Source organism: Gymnoscopelus braueri (assembly GCF_963280865.1).
Source record: "Gymnoscopelus braueri genome assembly, chromosome: 10".
Lineage (NCBI taxonomy): Eukaryota > Metazoa > Chordata > Actinopteri > Myctophiformes > Myctophidae > Gymnoscopelus > Gymnoscopelus braueri.
Genome location: NC_137611.1, coordinates 8,891,918 through 8,916,069, shown reverse-complemented (window position 1 = coordinate 8,916,069; position 24,152 = coordinate 8,891,918). Strand labels below are relative to the sequence as shown.

The 24,152-nt window shown below is 41.5% G+C and overlaps 1 protein-coding gene across 1 annotated transcript in view; it reads left to right on the top strand.

The window, feature by feature from the left end:
* The window catches only part of ptprsb (protein tyrosine phosphatase receptor type Sb), a 178,753-nt gene that overhangs the window by 53,564 nt on the left and 101,037 nt on the right, over positions 1–24,152 (top strand). The window contains exon 4 of the mRNA XM_080439207.1: positions 4,598–4,786. Coding sequence (XP_080295333.1) covers positions 4,598–4,786 — 189 coding nt within the window. The remainder of the gene's footprint in view (positions 1–4,597; positions 4,787–24,152) is intronic.

Below are 24,152 nucleotides of genomic sequence, written 5' to 3'. Positions count from 1 at the left end.
ATCCAGTAGAACTAAAAGACAAGTCATGGGTGAGCGCGGGTGTCAGAGACCGAAAATAGTTGATCTACAAGCTCACAACGCGATGCGATGTGAGCTTGTAGATCGGCTATTTTCGGCATGCAGCTAAGTGAAAATCATTACGAGGCCATCAAGGCCCGCCATTTGATATTTAGTCAACTAAAACTAGACTTAAAGTAACACATTTCAGTTGACTAAAATATGACTAGAACTATACAGAATTTTACTCAACAGACTATGACTGAAACTAAAAAGATTTGCTGGCAAAATCAACACTATTATGATGCCAGGTAAACATTACTCTGGCCGCTGCCAAATAAAAGCTATTATCATGGTGTCTCTAACTCAGCTGACAGGCTGCTAACTATAGCCCTCATGTAATAGCTGCTCTGCACTCCTTACCTGTTAGTTTCACATTTGATTTGAACATTTTACAGAAGGCTTTACAGTCCTCAATGGACGGGCTCCCAATTATATGTCAGATATCGTCTCTGTCGGCCGGTTGGGAACCTGTCCAAAAAGTGCTACTTTTCAGGATTAAAATGTAAAAAATAGTAAAAGTAGCAGATCTACAAGTGGCTTCGCGCCGCGTTTCGAGCTTGAGGATCTGCTACTTTTGATGCTTTTTGTGTGACGTTGTAGTATGATCACGTAGGGGCGTCAATTTACGGAAAAAAACTCAGAATGGTTGAAAATGGAGATACAAGGTTTCTGCCCGACAACAACAATATGCTGACCCCTTATTGGGCCTATGCTCATAGCCATAGGGGGCGCTCATGCTCATTAGATCCTCCAGGTCAGACTCTCCTGTTTTTTTGGGGGGGTTTTCTTCTCCTAAAACTGGCCTCGTTACCTGGGGCCATTAGGCTCTTGCTCCTATAGGCTTCTAGGCCTGCCTGAAGACCTATAAAGCTTGCAAAATCTGTGCCGTCTTTAATCCATTAACTCTTATACTGACAGGGTTTTTCAAAAATAGTACTCAAAAACTGCCAGCAGTTTACATGGTAAAACATAGGAAAAATGCTATTTATTTCTCCGTTTATTTTTTAACATTGAAGTGAATGGAGCAGAAACTTTTGGGAAAATGTTATCTCCTGGTTCTTTGTGAAAAACGGAAAAAACAAAAAGATAAAGAATATTTTTAGAATTATTTTTATTTTGTTTTTGACGTTTATAAACGTTTTTGGCAGGCAGAGAGACCGGGAACACATCTGTGTCATTTTAGATTTGAGCTATAACCATTATTTCATACTTTGGCTATATTTTTTTAAACAACATTTTTCAAATCTTTGCTTTTGGAGGTCCCTGGAACAAAATATTTTACAAATGTTCGCTTTAAAAACCATACATTCAAAGATTTGACCACATGTTCATGTTTAAAAAAAAAAATGCAGATCTACAAGCTCGGCAGAGTGCCGCGCTATGGGCTTGTATATCTGCTATTTTTGAATAGCCAAAGACATCTAAAATGACACAGATGCGTTCCCGGATTGACTGGTTTAAGTCACTATGAACACAATTGTATTTGTCGTTGTCTTAGTATTCTTGCCTCCTATCATTATAGTGGGTTTATTTTAGCCTCTGTCAGGAGAGGGGACAAGATTTTGCGATGATAAAAATAAAAATAAAAATAAACGAACATCTGTGAAAAAGTGCAACCTCCTTATAATGCTGTGTGTGTGGGTGCTTAATAACACAAAATAATCCATTATCTAGAGCAGTTTATATGTGTTACAGTCTAGCAGGTGGGCTCACAGATCAACACAAATGGTCACCAGGGAGAACAGACCTGCATCATCTACTCTCACCAATAGACTAATACACTCCTCTGGCAAACAGCAGTGCAAATACATCACCCTATAAACGTGCATTTATCATGAACACTGAACAAGAAACGGTAACTCCGTCTGCGAAGTACCCAGACCAATAAAGCAATTAAACCAGCAGACGGTCGCAATTTTGCAAAGTACGTAACAAATGATGCAACATGTAAAATGTGTATGTCCTTCACATATACGTCACATATTCGCAGTGTTGTGTTCTAGTTTTTTTATGAAGGTATACTATGTTTATTCCCTGCCTCCCACACGCACGGCATGCGCGCGTCTATAATGAATTAAATGTAAAAAACGCTGTTTTGAACAGTTTTTGAAGGTGTACGGTGGCGACGGAAAAAAATCTCAAGGTATACGGCGTACACAGCATCTGACGGTAGAACCCACCACTGCATATTCGACAGATATAGACGGTCCTTATTATTGAACTTTTAATCCCCCCCCCCCTATAAAATCGCCAGTGCCTCCAATGTCAGTTTTCATGTTTTGTTTTTCATTATGTATTTCTCTGCTATTGTTTTAATTAACACAGTTTTATCCACTGCTTTTGTCTGTTTTATCTCTTGTGGTTCTTATGCCGCCTTGTTCTGTAAAGCACATTGTAACCTTTACCATTATCATTATTTTATACTAACACATTCTCTACCATTATCATTATTTTCGTATCACGCACGTCATGATGCACATAATTTAGGGATAGCGCATTTGTGTGTATGACTATTGTGCGGGACACATTTGTATGTATGTGGTCATGTGTGTTTGCATGGTGTGGGGGGGGGGGGTGCGCTACAAAAGTGTGTGGATGCAAGAGTATCATTTAACTCGTGCTGACTGGCCGTTGTGTTTGGTACGACGTTAGTCAACAGCCCCCCAGCTGTGACACACACACTAAACGTAGCCGTGTGTATGCCAGCTCGCCAGGCCCTGCACTACTTGACTATTGCCGTTTTGTTTTACTTTATACTTTATATACTTTATTTGACAGCTTGAGTTACTAGTTGCTTTGCTGATTTATATTATTATTACAAAACATACATTGATCGTTTAAGCCTTATTTTATACATTAACATACATTTTGAATACAAACTCTTTGTACTTTGTAGTATTGCTACTTTTACTTAAAGTGAAAAAATAGTTTCTTCTTCCACCAGTGGTGAGCACACAGCTGTGATGATGAGGGGGGAGTATAGTGGCTGGACTGTGTCTCTAGTATCTCTACTTTCACAGATGTTAGCGGGGGGGAAGACAGTAGCTCTCACATGGCGCTTTGCCTGAGTGAGCCGGGCCTTATTTGTCAACATGTGAAAAGCAATTTAAGTCAAAGGGAAAGAAATGGATTGGACACAGCCTGAGCCAAAGGCACACTTTCCACAGACAGACCCTATGTTTCATGTAAAAGAAAAAAAAACGGAGCATTGTAAATTACCTCTACCTCACGGAAACTAAAATCATTTTTTCCCCCTTAGATTTGTTTTACCACCCTATGTGTTAATCTTTTAACCTGGTATCCTAGTTACTTTAAGGCACTACACTGTTATATCTCTGCATCTCTACTTGTGTGGCTATTTACCTTGCTGTTTATTGACAACAAGAGTTTATTGAGTGTCGATAAGCGAGTCTGCTAAATGACCTAAACTGTCATTTGCAATTGTAACTGTGGTATATCTATGGACCCTTATGGGTCTGTAACTCTGAGAGTGTAGTGTACAAATGGAACCAAATGGACCCTTACGGGTCAGTAACTCTGAGAGCGTACAACATTTAATGGAACCAAATGGACCCTTACGGGTCTATAACTCAACCAAATGGACCCGTAAGGGAAACGAAAACCATGGTCCATTTGGTTCCATTTGTACTCTCTTAAATTGATTTGATTGATTTTGAATACGTTATCAGTCAGAAATGTAAACATTAAAGCTAAAAGGATAACGCAAATAAGTCCTCGGGGACTTGTTTCCATTGTGGTCCTATGTATTCAATGTATCAACATAGCATGCCAAATTAACACTATAATACATGACATCTACAAATACAAACATGTACCAAATTGATGGGAAATGTTCATTTACCCCCTCTTGTGGTCTCCTGAGTCCTGATAGATGTTTTTTTCAGGCCAATTTTGAAAGAATCCATAAAAGGAAGTGATTCACATCCTTTTAATGCATGGTGTCAGGGCATTCCACATTTTGGAGGCAGAGCAGTGAGAACTATAAATAACCCATTGAGGCCTGAGGTTCCGATTCTGCAAAATGTCTTCAAAATCCTAACGTTTTTTCTGAAAAACGTATGTTTCTATATGAGTGGTTTTCAAACTTTTTCATGTCAAGGACCCCCAAAATGATATGAATTTGGCCGCGGACCCCCCATCTCAAAATATTTTGTTCCAGGGACCCCCAGAAGCAAAGATTTGAGTTAATGTTTGCTTTAAAAGAATATATATATTCAAAGATTTGCACACATTTTCACGATTTTTCAAAAATAGCAGATCTACAAGCTCATAGTGCTGCACTTGGTGCCGCGCTATGAGCTTGTATATCTGCCATTTAAAAAAAGCCAAAGTGTAAAATAATGCTTTTTTTTTAGCTCAAATCACAAGGTGACACAGATGCGTTCCAGGTCTTAATGGGATAAACACTTCAGCTGAAGATGGAAGAGAAGAGAATTTGTGTTTATATGTGTCTATAACCACCCTCCTCTCTCTGTCCCTCTCTCTCTCTCCCTCTCTCTCTCTCTCTCTCCACCAGAGGACCTGCTGCCCCTGGGTTTCCCCAGCATAGACATGGGCCCCCAGCTGAAGGTGGTGGAGCGAACCCGCACCGCCACCATGCTGTGCGCCGCCAGCGGGATCCCCGACCCCGAGATCTCCTGGTTCAAAGACTTCCTGCCCGTGGAGCCGGGCAGCAGCCAGGGACGCATCAAGCAGCTCCGTTCAGGTGAGCCCACCGGCCGGCGACCATTGTTGCTAATTGTTTAGGGCAGTGGTTCTCAACCGGTGGTCCGGGGGCCACCAGCTTTCCTTGAGGGGGTTCCAGGTGGTCCCCAGCTACGGTATATTATGGAGAGTTGGTAACCAAATTGGACCCCTATAGATCTTTAACTCTTGAGAGCGTGAAATGAAAGCAAATGGACCCTTCCGGGTCCATTTGCTTTCATTTTACGCGCTCAAGAGTTAAATTATCGTTAAACATCTGCATTACTTAACTCCCTTCTGCCAAGAACGACTTATGACGACTTTTTCAAGAAAAAAAAAACGTTCAGAACCCAAGATATCGTGATCCGAAGATTTTCTGATCCATTCACTTCTTGGTTAAAGGTAGGGTAAGTGATTTGCTTTGGTTAAAATAAGTGTTAAATAGCTCTATATTCTGATAGTACTCATTGCTATAGAGTGTTTGTTCAGTATTAGGAGTCTCCTTGTCTCTCCACCTCTTTATTAAACAGAAAATGCATTTTCGTTTCAGTTTCAGTTTCATTTCCAATTTTATCCAATCAGGACAGAGAACTCAATCAGGATACAGATTAAACAAGTGAAATTGGAAGTGATGACACTAAGAAATGAGCAGACAAAACTGGAACTGGAACACTATACAAATTAAGCTTAAAAATGGGTACTTTCTCCTGATTGGCTGAGATTTTGACACCTACCGAAAAATGTATTTTCTGTTTATTAAAGAGCTGGAGGGACAGGGAGGCATCTGTTACTGAAAAAAAACACTCTATAGCAATGATTACTATCAGAATATAGTATTTTAACCTTTTAACAAAATACTTTTTGTTTTAACCAAAAAATATCACTTACCCTACCTTTAACTTATTAATTAAAAAGCCTGTATCTCGGCTCCTGTGTACTTTCTTTTTTTACTATGTATATTTTTGGCCGAGACATGCTATCTTCAAAGGCGTATAAAATTTAACAAGGAGGTCGCAATGAAATTTTTCGTGAAAAATTGCTGGCAGTGGGTGCTCGCAGCCAGAAATAAGTCTGGCAGTGAGAGAGTTAATTTAAGAATTGTTATTTTGATCAACGTTTGCCTGTCATCTCTCCTATGGTACCAACATCAATACAGCATGGAATTGTGGACAAAATCGTATCCAACAACAGCAAAAAAATATCTCTTGGGTCTGAGAGTCTAAATCTCATCTCATCAAATGGTGGTCCATGGCTCAAATGCAGAATAAATAATGGACCTTTCCTTGTTATGAAAAGGTTTGAAAACCACTGGTTTAGGAAACATGGCGCTAGTGTACTCTGTTCAGCATCTTACTCAAGTGAATGTACAAAAGTAATGGGCATCAAAATATACCAAAAGTACCAAAGTAAGAGTTTAAAAACGTTTATAGCAGATCTACAAGCTTGTAGATCGGGCTATTTTTTGAATAGACAGCGTATAAAATAGAGTAGATGTACTTAGTTACTTTCCAGCGGCTCTAAGCAGGCGTTTCAGGGCCGAGTGGAGCAGCATCTCCACTCAGGTGGAGGAACCACCCCAGGGAGCACAGAGCCAACAGCGTAAAGTATGAATGATAAGCAGCCTGCGTTGAGGGAATATATATGTATCTCTGCTCTCATCCACAGCCAAACCTCCTATCTCCATGTTTCTGCTTTTCATGTTTGGAAAAAAAAAACAGGAGCATCGTACAAAAGTAGTGAAACGCCTCGCATTGCACATTTGACTGTGACATTGCTGCTATTGATTAGATATGTATATTATGCACATTACCTGCACACTTCTGGAACTGCTGCATATTGATAAGCTAATGTGCCTGCCTAAGACAAGATCCTTTTGTTTCTCACTTTACATAAGTATATATATGTATATATATATATATAAATGTGTGTGTATGTATGTATATATATATATATATATATAGCCTATGTTTTTTCATTTTTTTTCTTCTATTATATCTTCTCTTTCATTAATATATTAGTACAATTAGGATGTTGCACAATAATTTTGCGGAACAAGTCCCAACAACATTTGGCTGCTTGTACGTTCTTGATTGGTGATTATCACTATTTTAAAATGATGTTTAAATCATAATAGAAAAGGAACAGTTTTGGACATACAAGGTCTTAGCCCAACAGACACGATATGCTCCTCTCATCCACAAGCTACTTGCCATGCAGAGAGAGTGGAGGATGGAAGGGGAGGAGAGGAGAGGAGAGGAGAGGAGAGGAGAGGAGAGGAGAGGAGAGGAGAGGAGAGGAGGATGACGGAGTGAAGGAGGGAAGGCATTATGCAGCCAGAGAAGGAAAAAAAGGCCTGGAATTAGTAAGCAGGCTGGGATGGTAGAAAGAGGGATTAGGCGTAAGCGCAGACATGAGTGCTCGCTCTTTACAACACTTTGTCCAGGCTGGCTTTGCGTTCTTCTTATCCTGACTCGCCCTATGGAGGTGATACAGCAGTGGTTCTCAAAGTGGGGTCCTGGGACCTCCAGGGGTCCTTGGAGGGGTGTCAGGGGGGCCCAGCAAAGGGAGAGAAGTACTCAGATTTCTCTTTTTTAGTTAGGTAGTAGTAGCAATACCACAGTTAAAGATACTAGACCATATCCATCGGGGGATATGAGCACCCAAAGTGTGTCATGGTCTGCTTGTTTCACAGATGGTCCGCTTGTTTCACGGATGTGGCAACACCGGCGCTTGTTTCACGCACATGATTTGGCAACCCGGGAGCCAGCGAACACAAAAAAACGCTAATAAACAGCTGACATTTGGGGAAAGTGAAAAACAGGCTTCGGTGATGATTCTCTGTTACAAGTAAAAGTACGTTGGTGCTATAGGCAAGGCAATTTTATTTCTATCGCACATTTCAACAACGAGGCAAGTCAATGCGCTTTACACAGAACATCAAGCAAAGGAAACACAATAATAGAATGATGAAATGACATTAGGATGCATAAAACAAAAGAAGTAAAAACATTGAATAGATACAGTTACAGTGCAGAGGAGACAAGGAAATAGAAAAAAGAGGAATAACTTGTACAGCAGCCACTGTGACGGTGAGGTAAAACCAGCCTGCATGCTTTGCTTCATCTCTGTCAGCTGTGGCGCCTGGTGTCGGCACTGATAGCACGGTGCTGGGAGCCATGCGTCCTACACAGGGATGACCAGTGGTGGAAATAGTACTCAGATATTTTACTTTTAAGTAAAAGTACCAATACTGCAATATAGAAAGTTACAAGTAAAAGTCCGGAATTCAAAATTTACTTGAGTAAAAGTACAATAGTATTGGTATGAAAATGTACTTAAAGTACCAAAAGTAAAAGTAATTTTTTTTTGAAAATAGCAGATCTATAAGATCATCACCATACAGTGATCACCGGTGGCTGTCCGTTTTTTGTCAGGCCGTCGTGGCTGCGTCTCTTCCTCTCCTTGCGGTGTCGAGCATTAAGTTGTTTCAAGTTACATACTTCCTCTGCACTGCAAGGTGGCTTCACGCTGAAAGGCGGGGAACATTGCCATTCCCCCCTGGTGCCTGGAAGTTGTTGTTTTTTTGGACTGTGTGACACACACACACACACACACACGCACAGGAAGAAATGTCAGCGAGCTCGTTCCCCCCTGAGTCTCGGATGAGCACCCGAGAGGACAGATTATCATATTTCATCACACGGAGCCATGCAAGGCTCGCTGGCAAAATACCAAGCGAGCGTTGTTTTTCCAATATCTCAGTATTATAATGTATTATTTAAAAGGTGCAGGCAGTGATGTTTGCTTGTTAAAATAAGTGGTAAGTAGCTGAAAATGCACTTCAGGTCGGTATATCAAGAGAACTCACACACAGGATACGGGATAAACAAGTGAATTTGGAAGTGATGACACAAAGGAACGAGCAGACAGAAATTGGAACTGGAAACACTATAAAGTTTAAGCTGATTAAGCGGTTACTCTCTCCTGATTTGATGAAATTGGCAGCCCACCCGGAAATGTATTTTCTGCTTATTGAAGAGCTGGAGAGACTGGGAGACCCCTGTTACTGAAAAAAAATAATCTAAATGATTACCATCAGAATATAGAGCTTTAACTTTTTTTTGTAGCCCTTTTTCACCCGGTGAAAATTATCTAAGTGATCCTGGGCGCTACACCCCCCCCCGCCAGCCTAGGGAGCCCAAAGCCGAGCTCATGCCTCCTTCAATGCATGAGAGCCAACTGACCTTCTTGTCACCTGACAGGGGGGAGTTTCCCCGGTAGGACGTAGCGCGTGGAAGGAACACGTTATTCCAACCAGTTCCTTTCTCCTCCATCAGGCGCCCCGGCTGTTATGGGGGAGGCGGTATACGGTATAGCAACAAGGATTACTACATGTGTTTGTGAGGGTATTAACTAGGAGACACGGGGAGAACATGCAAACTCCACACAGAGTAGGCCCTTTCGCCAACCCCACCTTTAGGGTATGGACGCAGAGCTTTAACTTTTTAACCAAAAACTTTTTGTTTCAACCAAAAATGATCACTTACTCTTCCTTTAAACCCCCTCGTCGTGCACCATCATTTCACCCCTCCTCCTCCTCCTCTCCTAAATCCACGTTCTCACTTCACAGCCAGGAGAATCTCAGAGCAGTGATCTTATAGTATTCTGTCCATTCTGGTTTAAAATACAACAGATGCTGCTTATTAGCAGGATGTATTTATGGAGTAACAACACGCACGCTGTCTTCTCTTCGCCCCTGGGGCGACTGGTACTACAAATAAGGCACAGCGAGTAGACAAGGACCATGCTGTAAGTACAAAAAAAAACTATTGCGAGGCAAAAAGTGTACACTGTAATTGCCTTCATGTATACGCTCCACGTTTCCCCCGAAAACCCTGAATGTTAACCCGTTAAGGCCTGAGGTTCAGATTCTACAAAATGTCTTCTAAATCCTAACAAAGTGATACGTATCTGGCCGCCGACCCCCATCTCAAAATATTTTGTTCCAGGGACCCCCCAGAAGCAAAGATTTGAGTAAAAAATCGCTTTAAAAGAATATATATTGAAAGATTTGCACCAATTTTCTCGATTTTCCAAAAATAGCAGATCTACAAGCTCGTAGTGCGGCACTCGGTGCCACACTACGAGCTTGTATATCTGCTATTTTTGAATAGCCCAAAAGTGTAAAATAAATAATAATTTTTAGCTCAAATCAAACAATGACACAGATGCGTTCCAGGTCTTAATGGGTTAAAAAGGTACGAGACAGAGAAAAAGTAGACACAGTGCGTTTTTTGCCAAGTCCTATTATGCAAATGCAGGTAATCCACCATAGGAGAGTTAATTATAAGTCATTATTAGCAGCATGCCCGATGGAGACAAGCCAAAGCCGAAGCGGCGCGGCAAAGTAGTCAAGTTCTCTATAGATTGATAATCACTTTAAACACTCTCTGAGTTGTTTGTTGGCTTTCCTCTAGTGATGATTTAAAGTTAAAAAGGTTTGTGCCCACAAGCGTTGCAAACTCCTAAACCTCTCCCAGCTGCTGCCTATTTTCCTAAACTAAATGTGTTGTTTGTTCACCCGTTTTTTTTTCTCCCCCCCGCTCATTATTTTTAATAGCCTCTATAAGCGAGATAAGTATGTATTGAGGATGTCTTTTCTCCGGGTCATTAGCTGAACCTTTAAAGGCGCGCTACACTCAATCTCTGTATTGCTATTGCTCTAAGTATAAAACTACTACTATTTCCTGATGTATGTGTGTTAATTCAGATGGATTTGATTGGTGGTCAGTGTCAAATCCAATGGCCAATCCAATTTCATCAACTCTGAACAGCAAACAAAAGGAACACATGGAAAGTGATTTTGTCTAAACAGATTTGAGTCACATTCATACAGTAGTTGGTCTGAAATGGTGAATTCAAATGATTTTCTCATTCTTTTTACGCTCTAGCCACTCAAATCAGATATCATACATGTCCTTCATAAGACCACACCATCAAATAGAGTGCAATAAAGAGAATAAGTAGCTGGCCATGCACATAAACCCTATACACTGAGTTGACCAGGGTTCCCTCAGAGCTCTAGTCTAGACTATGTCCGCTCCTTTTTTCCCTCTACAACAAATCTCTTCGCATTGTGAGCTTGTAGATCGGATATTTTCACCGAAATGTTTTCCCCAGAATATGGGATGCTAAGATGCGGCGCCGTTAGCTTTATGGACGAAATTGGAGAAATGCCTGCTGTGAGCACAGCAGGGAACATTGTCCTATAATACTGTATATCAGCCTCTGTGGGCTGACATTGTTGGTAGGAGGAATTCTGCCCGGCGACCAGAGAGTGATATGGTGTGAAGGGACAGAAGATGACAGATCTCCATTCCGTCCATAGGGTTTGCTGGTTTGTTGTTGTTTAATATGTAGGCTCACACGTCATTACCACGTTACCACAGCAACCAATCCACAGAGGTCGAGCGTGACTGAATGCACACATCTATGATCTGATCACTTGGAAATAACATTGTCAGTGAGTCTCTCACACACTGTCATGTCACGACCCCCACATTAACATGTGTTTGGCCGCTGATCCCCATCCGACAAGATCGGGATCTGTTCTTTTTAAGCACTAGAGCAGTGGTTCTCAAACTTTTTCATGTCAAGGACCCGCAAATTGACACTTATATAAAATATAAAAATATATGCCAGGGACCCCACCCACATAAGAGAAGATTTTTACGGTTCTAGCAGTGATTCTCAACCATTTTAATTAAGGACCTCCAGTTTGACATGCATTAGGGCTACGGACCCCCATTTAATGGCATTTATATCTCTGGAACCCCAATTTATATTGTACAATCGATGTTAATTTAACTCAGAGAGTGTACAAATGGAACCAGATGGACCCATCAGGGTCCATTTGGTTCCTAACTATCCATCATTTAGCTGGGGCCCCCTGGAACACCCTCAAGGACCCCTGGTGGTCCCCGGACCTTACTTTGAGAACCAATGCACTAGAGGTTCGGGCCGCTACGCAGCCCTCACACCGCCGATGCGACCAATATGCCCGTATATGGAGATCTCTGTATCTGACAGTCCTTGTCCCTTTTTATGCCCATATGTGGAGATAGCCGTTGTCATCAGTATACGCCCATATATGGGCATGCCCCCTTTTTGTGCTCATATATGGAGCTTACTTGATTTGTTTTTTCGCCTGATGCCATGACGACACATTAACGTTAGACAGCACACTCCGTATTTTATGACATAACTCTCATGAAATTATGACATAATTTGTACAGTACGTGCAATGCAGCTAAGCTAGTTACTCTTGATACCAAGTAATAAGTAACGTAATATTATTACTTTGTAAAGGAGTAAGTAACTAGTAACTACGTTAACCTTGGCTAACCCTGGATTTGAGAAACAAATGGGAAGTCTCACACACACATACCTCTAAGCTGTGTCTGATATCCTCATCTTGGTTTGACTCTCTAAACGAGCCCTCAGCGTGACGGTCTGACCAGAAGACATAATTGTCATGTTAATTAAGCTGCGAATCCAATCAACGTGAAATCACGTAGAGAGATGCAAGCGCACGGCCGAAGCCCCGGTAGAGCCCCAAGACTGGCTTCCATTTTGAAAAAATTAAAACACAGCAGACGTGTTAAAACCAAATAGAAGGTACTTACAAATGTCGGGCAGAGATCTTGTATCTCCGTATTTCAACTTTTTATGTATTTTTTCCGTAAATGAATGAGTTTTATTTAGAATATTTAGAATATTATAAAAAAAGACAAATAGAATACAAAACAGAAGAAAAAAGAACAACAATGATGTCCGAAAAGGAGTAGGATGAAGTCTAAAACGTATTAACTCCTACCCCTTTTTTCACTAGTAATTTTCACAAATTTTCAAAATGTATTCACAACCTAAACATCTCGACTGCATGTTAAAAAGAAAACATAAAAATAGAACAATAAAAATAGCCGTAGTAATAACAGAGATAAAATAAAACCAACCCTACTAGTAGATACTTTTTTCGTAAATGAATACGCCATACTTCCTCGTACAACCGTGTTGTGCAAACGTTGTGAAAATAGCCGATCTACAAGCTCACAACATGTCGCATCGCGGCACGTTGTTTGCTTGTGGATTGGCTATTTTCACTATTTTTTTTAAAAACATTTTGAAAGTGGTTAAGTGTGTCTGTGTGGGTTTTATAAATATTGAACCAACGAAAACTATTAACAAAACAAGAGCTTGTAATAATAACTACATTGGATCCATCAGAACACACTCAGGTTCTTCTTCTTCTTCCTGAAAAGTAACGGTATTTTGGACTGAAGGTTTCTTTCCCCCCCGACAGTGACATAATGTAATGAAAAGCCTTTACACCGAGTTGGATTAAAACACGTTGTCAGACACGGAACAGTCTTGTTCTCTTTACAAGGCCTTTTTGAAACGGTGGATTCCTGCCAGCCAGCCAGCCTGGGTCTGGGCCACATCCATTAAGATCTCTCTTCAAGGTTCCAGGACATTGTTCACATTTTGGAGACTCCAGCACTTTGATGGCCAACTCTCTCTTCTTGTGAGGGAATGAAAAAACAGTGTACCTACAGAGTCCATAAAGCATTTATTTCACAAGTCACTTATAGTTCAACAGAGCAGGTCAACAGAGCAGGACCCCAAGTACATATTGTAAAAAAAATTGTCGCAGATTAAACTTCTTCATAGATTGCATAGATAGCTTCATATACTTTCCCAGCATTATTGATTGATTGATTGATTGATTGATTGAATACTTAAAGAGGTGGTGCCATGGTTTTGCACTTTTTCTGTTTTTCATGTGTCTATGAGGTTGATAGAACTTCATAAAGCCCCCCGGTGGTGTTTTTATGGTGTTTTATGTCTTCTCTGACTATTTGGAGTTTCTTCCTGGAGGCTGAAACCTTGAGGGTCAAACGTGCCAATAGAGAAACAGCGCTTTAGTGACATCACAAAGCCATACCCTCCCCCTCATTATCATAACACAACAGGTGTGGGCATGAGGAGGAGGAGGGACAAGGACAGGTGGGTGGTACTAAGGTGGTGGAGGAGGTGCTAAGGTGAGAACCAGGTATACTTAATGAACTGGAGGCGTGTCCACATAAAACATAATTTTAACAATTTCTGTACACTTTTTTGTTGTTGAAAAAAATCCTTAAATAATAAGAATACCTTATGATCAGGTTTTAGGGTTGAAAAATATCATGGCACCCCATCTTTAACAGTTTGTGGTGACAGTATAGTATTACAAGTACCCACACACACACATGCACGCACGCACGCTCACACGCACACAAACACGCACACACACACACCCCTGTGTGCATATGGTCCGGTACAGTGTCAGCGGGTGTACTTTCGCCATGCCATCTGCCGTGCCAGTCTAGACCTAACAGGAGGAGAAATCACGTCAATCATTCTCTGTCACTGGGGACTGAGGTTGGTACAGTTTACCTAGGCATGTGATGGAGCAGGGGTGATGCAACGTTGATGATGGAGAGGCCGAGGGACGTTATATTTCCACACTCACTCCAGAGGGCCACATTTCATATACTGTCGGGCAGACACCTCTTATCAACGTATTTAAACTTTTTTTGTAATTAATGCCCTACTTAGTCATTCTATGTCACACTAAAGTAGCAAAAATAGCCGATCTACAAGCTCAAAACGCGTCGCAGTGTGACGCGTTTTGAGCTTGTAGATCTGCAATTTTTGCTTTTTTTTGCTTAACTTTATGAACTTAAATACAAATACGTTGGACATAAAAAAGACAATGGCATTTTAATACTAGCCATTAAGCTGCTAATATAGAGTGAAGTAATTAAAGCGGGTCATGTTTGCATGTTTGGAATTGTAACAGCTGAAATCAATAATATATCAGTATCCCGATATTAACCTGCGGGCCGCATTAAGTGAAGGTGGGGGCCGCATGTGGCCCCCGGGCCGCCAGTTGCCCATGTATGATGTATGTGATAGAGGTTGGTGCGGTTTACCTAGGCATGCCACAGGGCACAGACAGAGGTTGGTGCAGTTTACCTAGGCATGCCACAGGGCACAGACAGAGGTTGGTACAGTTTACCTAGGCATCCTTCCACCTCCTCCTGTAACAGATGGTGTGCAATATGAGCCCTGAGGCGCCCCCGCTGAGTGATGGATGGACAACGTCCACAGAGCTGCTTCCCATCGCTCCTCTCCTGATCAGGGGTTATTGCTCTGGTTAGGGTTTCACTCCGTTGCCTCTGGGAATACGGCCAGAAAGGGAAACGTAGCTTGTTGTTTGTTTTTTTTTGTGGCCAATAACCCATTAAGACCTGGAACGCGTCTGAATCATTTTTTTATTTGAGAAAAAAAAAAGCATTATTTTACACTTTTGGCGATTTAAAAAATAGCAGTTCTACAAGCTCGTAGCGCGGCACTCGAGCTTGTAGATCTGCTATTTTTGAGAAATCGAGAAAATGTGTGCAAATCTTTGAATATGTATTTTTTTCAAGCGAACATTTTTAACTCAAATCTTTGCTTCTGGGGGTCCCTGGAACAGATGGGGGTCCTCGGCCAAATACATATAATTTTGGGGGTCCTTGACATGAAAAAGTTTGAACACCACTGATATAGAAACGTATGTTTTTCAGAAAACTGTTGGGATTTAGAAGACATTTGTAGAATCAGCTTCAGGTCTTAATGGGTTAAGACTCTGCTGTAACAGGCTAGCGGTGTAACTAAAGTACATTTACTCTTTAAGTACCGGTCCTACAAAGCCAAAGTGCGGTAACTACACAAAGAATTACACTGAGAAAAATGGCTTTTAAAGTAGAGCATCGATTCATGAAAAAAAAACTAAAAAGTAGAAAATGTAGTTTCTGCCTGACAGCAACGGTACTGTACATATTACTGTATATATCTCAAATATCTGCCAAGTGAAACCCATTTTGAATTAGCCTCAGAGTTTCCATGTAAATTACCCAGTGACCAGAAGCTCAAATCAAACGAGTCATTCATGCAAATCATTGATTTACATCATGGCGGAGCGGAAGCAGCCATTGATACGAAGCCCAAACTGAACAACACAGGCACAGCTGTAAATGCTGGCCCCGATTCCCGGACCGGGAACGCATCTGTGTCATTTTAAGATTTATTTGGCTATTCAAAAATAGCAGATATACAAGCTCAGAGCGCGGCCCATTTTTGAAAAATCTTGAAAAATGTGTGCAAATCTTTGAACATATATATTTTTAAAGTGAACATTTGTAACTGTCAAATGTCTCAAAAAATGACTTAATTGTTCTGGAAAAAACTATTGTTTCTAGGCCTATATCAGTGGTGCTCACACTTTTTCTTGTCAAGGACCCCCAAAATGATATGTTTTTGGCCGCCGAATCGCCCGATTGGAATCAGGTTGTTTTTAATCCAAGTCTGAACAACAAAAATCCACATGGAAACTGATGTGGACTCACTCGGGTTCTAGCGACATTCCTAAGATGTGTCTCAGACTGGACACGCCCAACACTGAAGCCTGCTTTATACTCACCGTCGTACAACGGTGTGTCACTGGCGTAAAATAGCAGATCTAACAGTACAAGCTCACGACGCGTCACATTGAGATGTTCGTGCTGAGAGGCAAACTGCAATTCTAGGCCGTTGCACCTGCTTGACAGATAACACCCATGATTCCAGGTGTAGAATACGCCTTTAATGAGGCAGAAAAAGGGCTCAGATATTTAAATAAGTCCCAGACAGAGTACACATCCCACCCTGTGTGAAATAAGTGGTGCCTTTGATTTGTTTATTTCATTGAACTAGAGACACAATTATGTTAAATCACTGTCCATTCATTTCAATAGGCTGCTCAACAGTGTGCCACATGAAGCAATTACTCATAATTAAAGATCAAAACGGCAGGCTGTGTCTATTCGTGTGTGTGTGTGTGACCTGACCATGCATGTGAGTGCGACCGTGCGTCGTGTGCGCTTGTGCGTTTTGCGCTTCGAGTTCCCGCGAGTGTGTGCGTTTGTAAGTGCCGTGTTTTATACTGTGGTCGTGTTTGTGGTATAATCAGTTGCTAACCATTGATTGATTGATTGAAATTTTTATTAGGCAAAAATAATGTAAAACAACACAGTTACATTTATAATACTTTTGTCGAAAAGGTCCGACCAAAAAAGTCCTTGCGGACTTGTTTCCGTTGGGGTCCTTCAATTAATTTCATAGACATATATAGTAGCAACCAAACAGTTCAAATCAACATAAAAAACTGAGAAAAAATACCACTATGTATGTACAAAAAAAGCATCATGAAAAATAAAAATAAAAATGTATACCAAAAAAAGGGGAGGGGGGTCGTCTGTCTACAGGGAAAAGGGAAACCAGTTGCAGGTGTTCATGCTACAGACAGACAGACAGACAGACATACATACTGCACACACACACATAGTCAATTGTAGAAGCGGCTGGACACAGCGTAAAATGAACCCTTATATCTTAGACCCATAAGGGTCCATTTGTACACTGTCAGGCCCAGATTTATGTCCATCAGTGCAATTTGTGCCCTTAACTCTCTCAGTGCCAATGAAATAAAAAAAATATGTTCATATTGTGCCAGCAATTAGTAAAAAAAAAAGTGCTTAGGAAGCGAGATACAGCCTTTTTCAGTTATAAGTTAAACAAGGAGTGGATGGAGCTGCAAATCTTCAGATAATGATATCTTGGGTTCTGAACATCTCTTTCCCCCAAAAAATAATAAAAATAATAATATATATATATATTTTTTTTTAACTCAGGATTTTGGCACTGAGGGCATTCAGAAAAAACTCGGGATATCTCGTTGTGTGGCACTGAGAGAGTTAATTGATGTACATACATTGTAATTAAGTGCAATTAAGTGCACTTTGCTCTCCCAAGGTGCATGGAATGGAATTCTTGTCAACTGGTAGTTATGCAATCAGCGTATGGGACCGCCCTCGAATCGCATTCATGCATTTGAAGCCGAGCTTAAAAGATGCAGTGGAATGGTGACGTTTAGGGTTGTCATGCACGATCACGACACTTTACTTGGCGATTAATTGTCATTGACTACAGATTTAATTGTGTCTTTTGGCATTGAATATTGGAACATAATAATTAGAAATTACATTATGTTTTCTTTTAGGCTTTGTAAACAAACAAAAACATCGAAATCTAATCAAAATAAAGAATGTACTATGGCCAAAACAGGTCCCATTTAATAATTGAATATTCTTTGGTTTGTAAATATATTGAATTTATACAGATTTATAACGATTATGCAAAAGTAACTGTGATTATCTCAAATTAAGGGTAGAGGCGCATAATGAAACCAGCTCAAATGAAGAAGAAAGGCTTAATTCAGAGATGCTGGAATGGGTTAATTAGTCAAACAGAACACTGAGACATCTTTTGGACGAAACGCAAAGCAACTCCAGCTGAGAGAAACAGAATGTGAGCGTCTATTTGCTCATAAAATAAATGCAGTGGGAGCTGAACAGATGGCAGGGCCTGCGCCGTGTGCCTTGTTTTACAAATGACTTCAGCATTCATTGTGTTTTCTGTTTTCTGGAAATGTGTTTAAGAAAAACCTCCTGTTTGGTGCGATGAACATCATCGTCGGATGCGGGGAGACGTACTGTATATGTATGTGTGTGTGTGTGTGTGTGCTGTGCTTGTTCTGTGACAGTGCATTCATCTGAGCAGTGGTGTAAAGTAACTAAGTACATGTACTCAAGTACTGTTTTCCTGTTTACCACTGTTGCCATGTCTGCTTATAATAAGCGACTTTGGGCAAATTGGGCTTGATTCTTAAGTGTAGTTGCTTATTTTGGCTTGCTTCCTTATGTCTTTTAAACCAGTGTTTCCCACATTTTGTCAAGGACCCCCAGATTAATATGTACTTGTCTGCGGACCCCCATCTGAAAATATGTTGTGCCAGTACCTCTATACAAGATACTTGATGTTAAAATGTTTCAAAAATATTCAAAAAATCTCACTTTTTCCCCCAATATATTTTGAAAATAGCATATCTACAAGCTCACAACATGCCGTGATGTGACGTGTTGTTAGCTTGTAGATCTGCTATTTTCGAATAGCTAAAGTGGTAAAACTTAGCCTAGTCGCTTTTCTGGGGGCTTGTTTTCATAGACCTGGCCGCTTGTTTCTCTTGCAAAATCTGGCAACACACTGATGACCTGCATTAGCCTGGTTCCAGCCGAATCTGCCTTTGCAAAATCGCATCGCACTTTAGCCCTCGGCAGATTAGGTCTGGCCCCCCTCCATAGAGATTCCACTTCTCTCCCTCCGCAGTGGTGTGGAGCCAACCAGGGCCCAGTATCCAAATGTGGGCGGGCTTATCACCTTATTTGGAGCAATGACGTACAAGGAAGCACTGCTCTGATTAGTTCGTGAACAAGGAAGCACTGCTCTGATTGGTTTAGGTCTAACCAATAGAGTCCGTTTGGATCTTTTTGTAACCGCCCCTTGGAAAAAAATCTATCGTTGATAAGGACCAGACTAATATCCACGCAGTGTGAAGTGTGATATTGTCTGGCCACGCGAGGCTAGACCTGCATTACACCTGTAGCCTACTAGGGAGGAAGTGGACAGATATTGAATGAAGCAGCAGAAAAGGGCAATAGCGCCGCCCGGAGAAGGGCCGAGAAGAAGGTGAATAGAGGTGTGGTATATAGAGCAGACACGGTGAGGAAGTAAAGGACCCAGTCAGGGTGATCAGGTCTGACCTACATGTTCTCACTGATGGATCACATTACCAGAACCTGATGCCACCTGATCACCCTGCTCCCTGTCCGGCCCACAGAACACCCCCCACCTAGTGGTGGAAAAAGTACTCACATGTTTTACTTAAGTAAAAGTATCAATACTGCAATGTAGAAATACTTTGTCACAAGTAAAAGTCCGGAATTCTAAATTTACTTGAGTAAAAGTACAAAAGTATTGGCATCAAAATGTACTTAAAGTATCAAAAGTAAAAGTACTTGGGCAGGATGTCCCATTTCACAACTTTTCTAATGTATAAAATGTATTAAAAAAAATATTTAAAAATAGCCGATCTACAAGCACACAATGTGTCGCATCACGACGCATTGTCGTGTAGGCTATTTTCAAATGGCTGAAGACTGTGTGTGTGTATGTGTGTGTTTTGATTGAATACTTTAATAACGGTTTGCAAAGAAGTACAGAGGTACAGTTATACAATAATGCTAAAAGTCCTGAGAGCTTGTTTCCATTGTGGTTCTATTTATTCAGTCGTGTGTGTGTGTGTGTGTGTGGTGCTGTTTGCCGTTTCAGAGGATGTATCCGTACATACACCTGTCATTCTTTGTGTATGCTAATGCCGTGCTTTGCACAAAACAAGTTTCCAATGACAACGGAGGAGTCCTGGGTTTCCTTCACAAACTCTACTTATAGCACAGATAATTTATTCCTGTTTATCTCCCTGAGCTGCAACATACCATGAGAGAGAGAGAGAGAGAGAGAGAGAGAGAGAGAGAGAGAGAGGGAGAAGGGGGCGGAAGGATAGAGGGAGAGGAGGAGTGGAGAGAAAGTTGTGTTGTTTTCCTTTCATGTATCGATGGAAAAAGATGACAGCTTGCATGGGCCCCAGCTTATTATACATGCATACATGCACACACACATGCACACACACACACACACACACACACACACACACACACACACACACACACACACACACACACACGCGCACACACATGCGCACGTGTACGCGCACACGCACACGCACAGACACACAAATATGTGCACCCTAGCTGACTCTGTAACTAACAAACTTTTCTCTTCCCTGTTGCTCCTGAGAAGTGTTGTAGGAACCTCAAGCCTCATGTTGTGTAGTTTGGAGAATCTCACACACACACACACACACACACACACACACACACACACACACACACACACACACACACACACACACACAATTAGTGTGTCTAGGTGAGACACGACCTTTGACACAATCTAAATGTCTCAATAGAAGAGCAGGGAGACAAAATACAACCACCCCAATTGTATAATTTATATATTATATGTATTGTATTAACATACAGATTGTATAAGTTATATTGTATTAACACTAGAGGATGACGGTAAACGGTGCTAAAGTGTTTCCCCGTCCGGTGTGGTCGGTAATGTGGTGAGTTGTGTTGGACGAAATTAAGTATGCTCCGAGGAGGCAAATGTGTAGTGACTAGTGAGCAATGAAAAGTAGCCTACGCCACCCGTAAATTAATCGCGCACGTTGTGGCTAGTGTTGTGGTGACATGTGATATGTTGTTGTTGTGTTTATATTAACATACTCTACCATACAGATTGTATAAGTTATATTGTATTAACATACTCTACCATACAGATTGGACACAATTACATTTTATTCATTGAAAAAACATTTCCATAGTGCCGTTTTAAGTAGAAAATCTGAGTACTTCACTGCTTATAGGAAATCTTTACTGTGTCAGATGCACACTGTGTCTTTGTCAGTCACCCTGCCTCTTCCCTGACGCACAATTTATTATTCAGCAAAAAAAAGACCAAAAAAACACACACACACACACACACACACACACACACACACACTCTGCCACATGACATGCCGCTCGACAGAAATGTCATATTTTCAACTGAAAAAAAAGTGTCAACGCAACACTTCCTATGCCTAAAGCATAAATTAGCCTTAATGGGAAAATGGGAACTGTTTTTTTTTATAGAGCTTCTTCGACATAGAATCCTCCCCATCACACACACCCAAAAGTTAGTACAACATAAATCCATCAATCTCATTGAAATGTCACTGTGTCTTTTTGTCGTAGCGGAACATTGCATAGCTTTTCTTTTTATTCTGTATTAGGGATATAACTTTGTTTCAGTTTTCACTTTGGCTTATCTCAGCCAGGCTGGAATAGCAGGGGTGGAGAGTTTGTTTTTGCACCTGTCTGTCTGTCTGCTTATCCACGGCTAATCTCGCAAAGTGCCACAGCTAACACGCTGCCAGCAAGCCAATATTTTTCTCCAATCCATCACCGACAACTATTTTTTTGTGAATATTTAATCTCAGACCCACCGCTAGCCTGGTTCCAAACCTTAGAACCCGCTCACTATTTGAGTGGACTGCCTCTCTTGGTCTGATCTTATAATATGAACCTTGGATTTATTCGGTACTAAAAAGTACCGTCCAATGAGAGTCGGAGGTGGGGGTGGGTCTAACGACAAAGCCAATCAGCGAATATCTGCTAAAACAAGCTGTGCGATGACGTCAGATGTAGGCGGATCCGTGGATCTCTTGTGATTGGTTTTGGGGTAATTCTAATCCCCTCCCCCTTGTAATGGACTACACTGGAGCCAATCAACGTCAGACTGAAGCTCCACACGGCTTCAGTCTGATAATCAGGTAACCCACCGCCTCTCCCAGGCTGTGGAAAACGTGTCCGCGCAGCTATGGAGCGGAATTAGCCGCTCGTGTGCAAGTTGTCCATTCAGCTTTGTGAGATCTACTAGTGGTGAGAGACGGCGTGCGTAATCCCACAACACTCTATTACAACCAGACAGACAGACGGACATCGCCCGATCCGTTACACATAGACACAGAAAGGCCGTGACACCTATGCATGCAATCATGCATTCATGTATGTGCGCCCGCACGCAGACAGATAGACTGTGTCACCTATGGGCCCCTGCACGCACACACATTACATTTTACATTACATTACAGTCATTTAGCAGACCCTTTTATCCAAAGCGACTTACAATAACATAACACACACACACACACACACACACACACACACACACACACACACACACACACACACACACACACACACACACACACACACACACACCGACCACAGAGGCACACGGAGGAGAACCCCCTCAAGGACCCACTTTGAGAAACAGTGGCTTATAACATAACAGGTTTTTTTTGTTTTCCTTGTGTTAAAAGTTTACTCCAGCGATATCTATAATCCATGCATGTCTTTTACTTCTTGCTTTATGGTCAAGCCATTGTTCTTTTTTTTCTGGTTGATGAAACTGGCTGTGACTTCCATCTCATCTCAGCGGGGTGCCACACGATGCAAATCCCCCCCCCGGCATTTTCAAATCTGTATCCGATGGAACGCCTCATGAATACTCTCGCCAAAACAAAACACAAAAATAAATAAATAAGTATAAAAAATAGGGGGGGAAAAAAATGAAAAACGAGAACTGCCAAACAAAAGAGTCAGGGGAATATAATTATAGCTCATTTAGAAAGGAGGCAACACTTTGTCAGGGATGGGAGGAAAACAAAAGACGTGTAAGAAGTGAAACAGCTTTCCCGTGCGCCGCTCGCTGTCTGTAGCCGCAGGCGAACACAGCAGCCTGCGTAGTGCATACAGCAGATGCTAGTTAACCGGCTCTGTTGTAGAGTCAGGTGGGAGTCAGTTAGCTATAGCCTAGAACACACTAATGCAGTTTATAAATAAAACAATAATTATGCATCCATCCGTCATTATTTATCCACCACCAGCAGCAGCAGCAGCAGCCTAAAACAGACTGGTCAGTGCACACAGCAGCAGATGATTAGGTGTAAGTCAGGTGATGCTGTAGAGTCAGGTGGGAGGCAGTTAGCTGTAGTCTAGACCCTAGCTAGAACACACTAATGTAGCTTGTAAATAAACAATAATGATGCATCCATCATTATGCGTCCACCACCAGCAACCTAAAACAGGCTGGTCGGGAAAGCTGGCTCCCCCTGTTGTGGCTCCCCCTGGATGGGGGGTGGAGGAATAGAGTTATAATTAGGGATGTCCGATATTAACGGCCTCCCGATATTAACACTCTCACCGCCAGGCCCGTAGCCTACGGGCCGATAAATCCAACCGTACAGCGCCGATCCCGTAGCCTACGGGCTGTGGTGCTTTTTCCTTTTTTTCCGATATTTTTATTTTTTTTTCCAATTTTCTATACGGAACATTTCATTGTAACACCACCGGAAACTGGATCACGTTTTGACGATCCCGTTGGCCTCCATTCTAAAGCGCACACTGAAACGCCATTTTCTTCGATTGTAGTTTTTCTCCTCGCTGATCACTGTTTAACATAAACCGTTCTAACTACAACATGGCGGCTCCGTTTGACACGTGGTTTGGACTGGTAGCCGCAGGGAGATGTCCGCGATGTTTACAAACAGTGCACAGCTCAATCTTAAGGATTTTAACGAGGTCTATGGCGACGTGAAAAAAACAAAAAACAACAATAAAACGTTGGCACTGGTGAGTACATTATGAGATTAACCTCTGGCGGTCAATGTGTTAACGGCCGATATTAGCATAAAAATT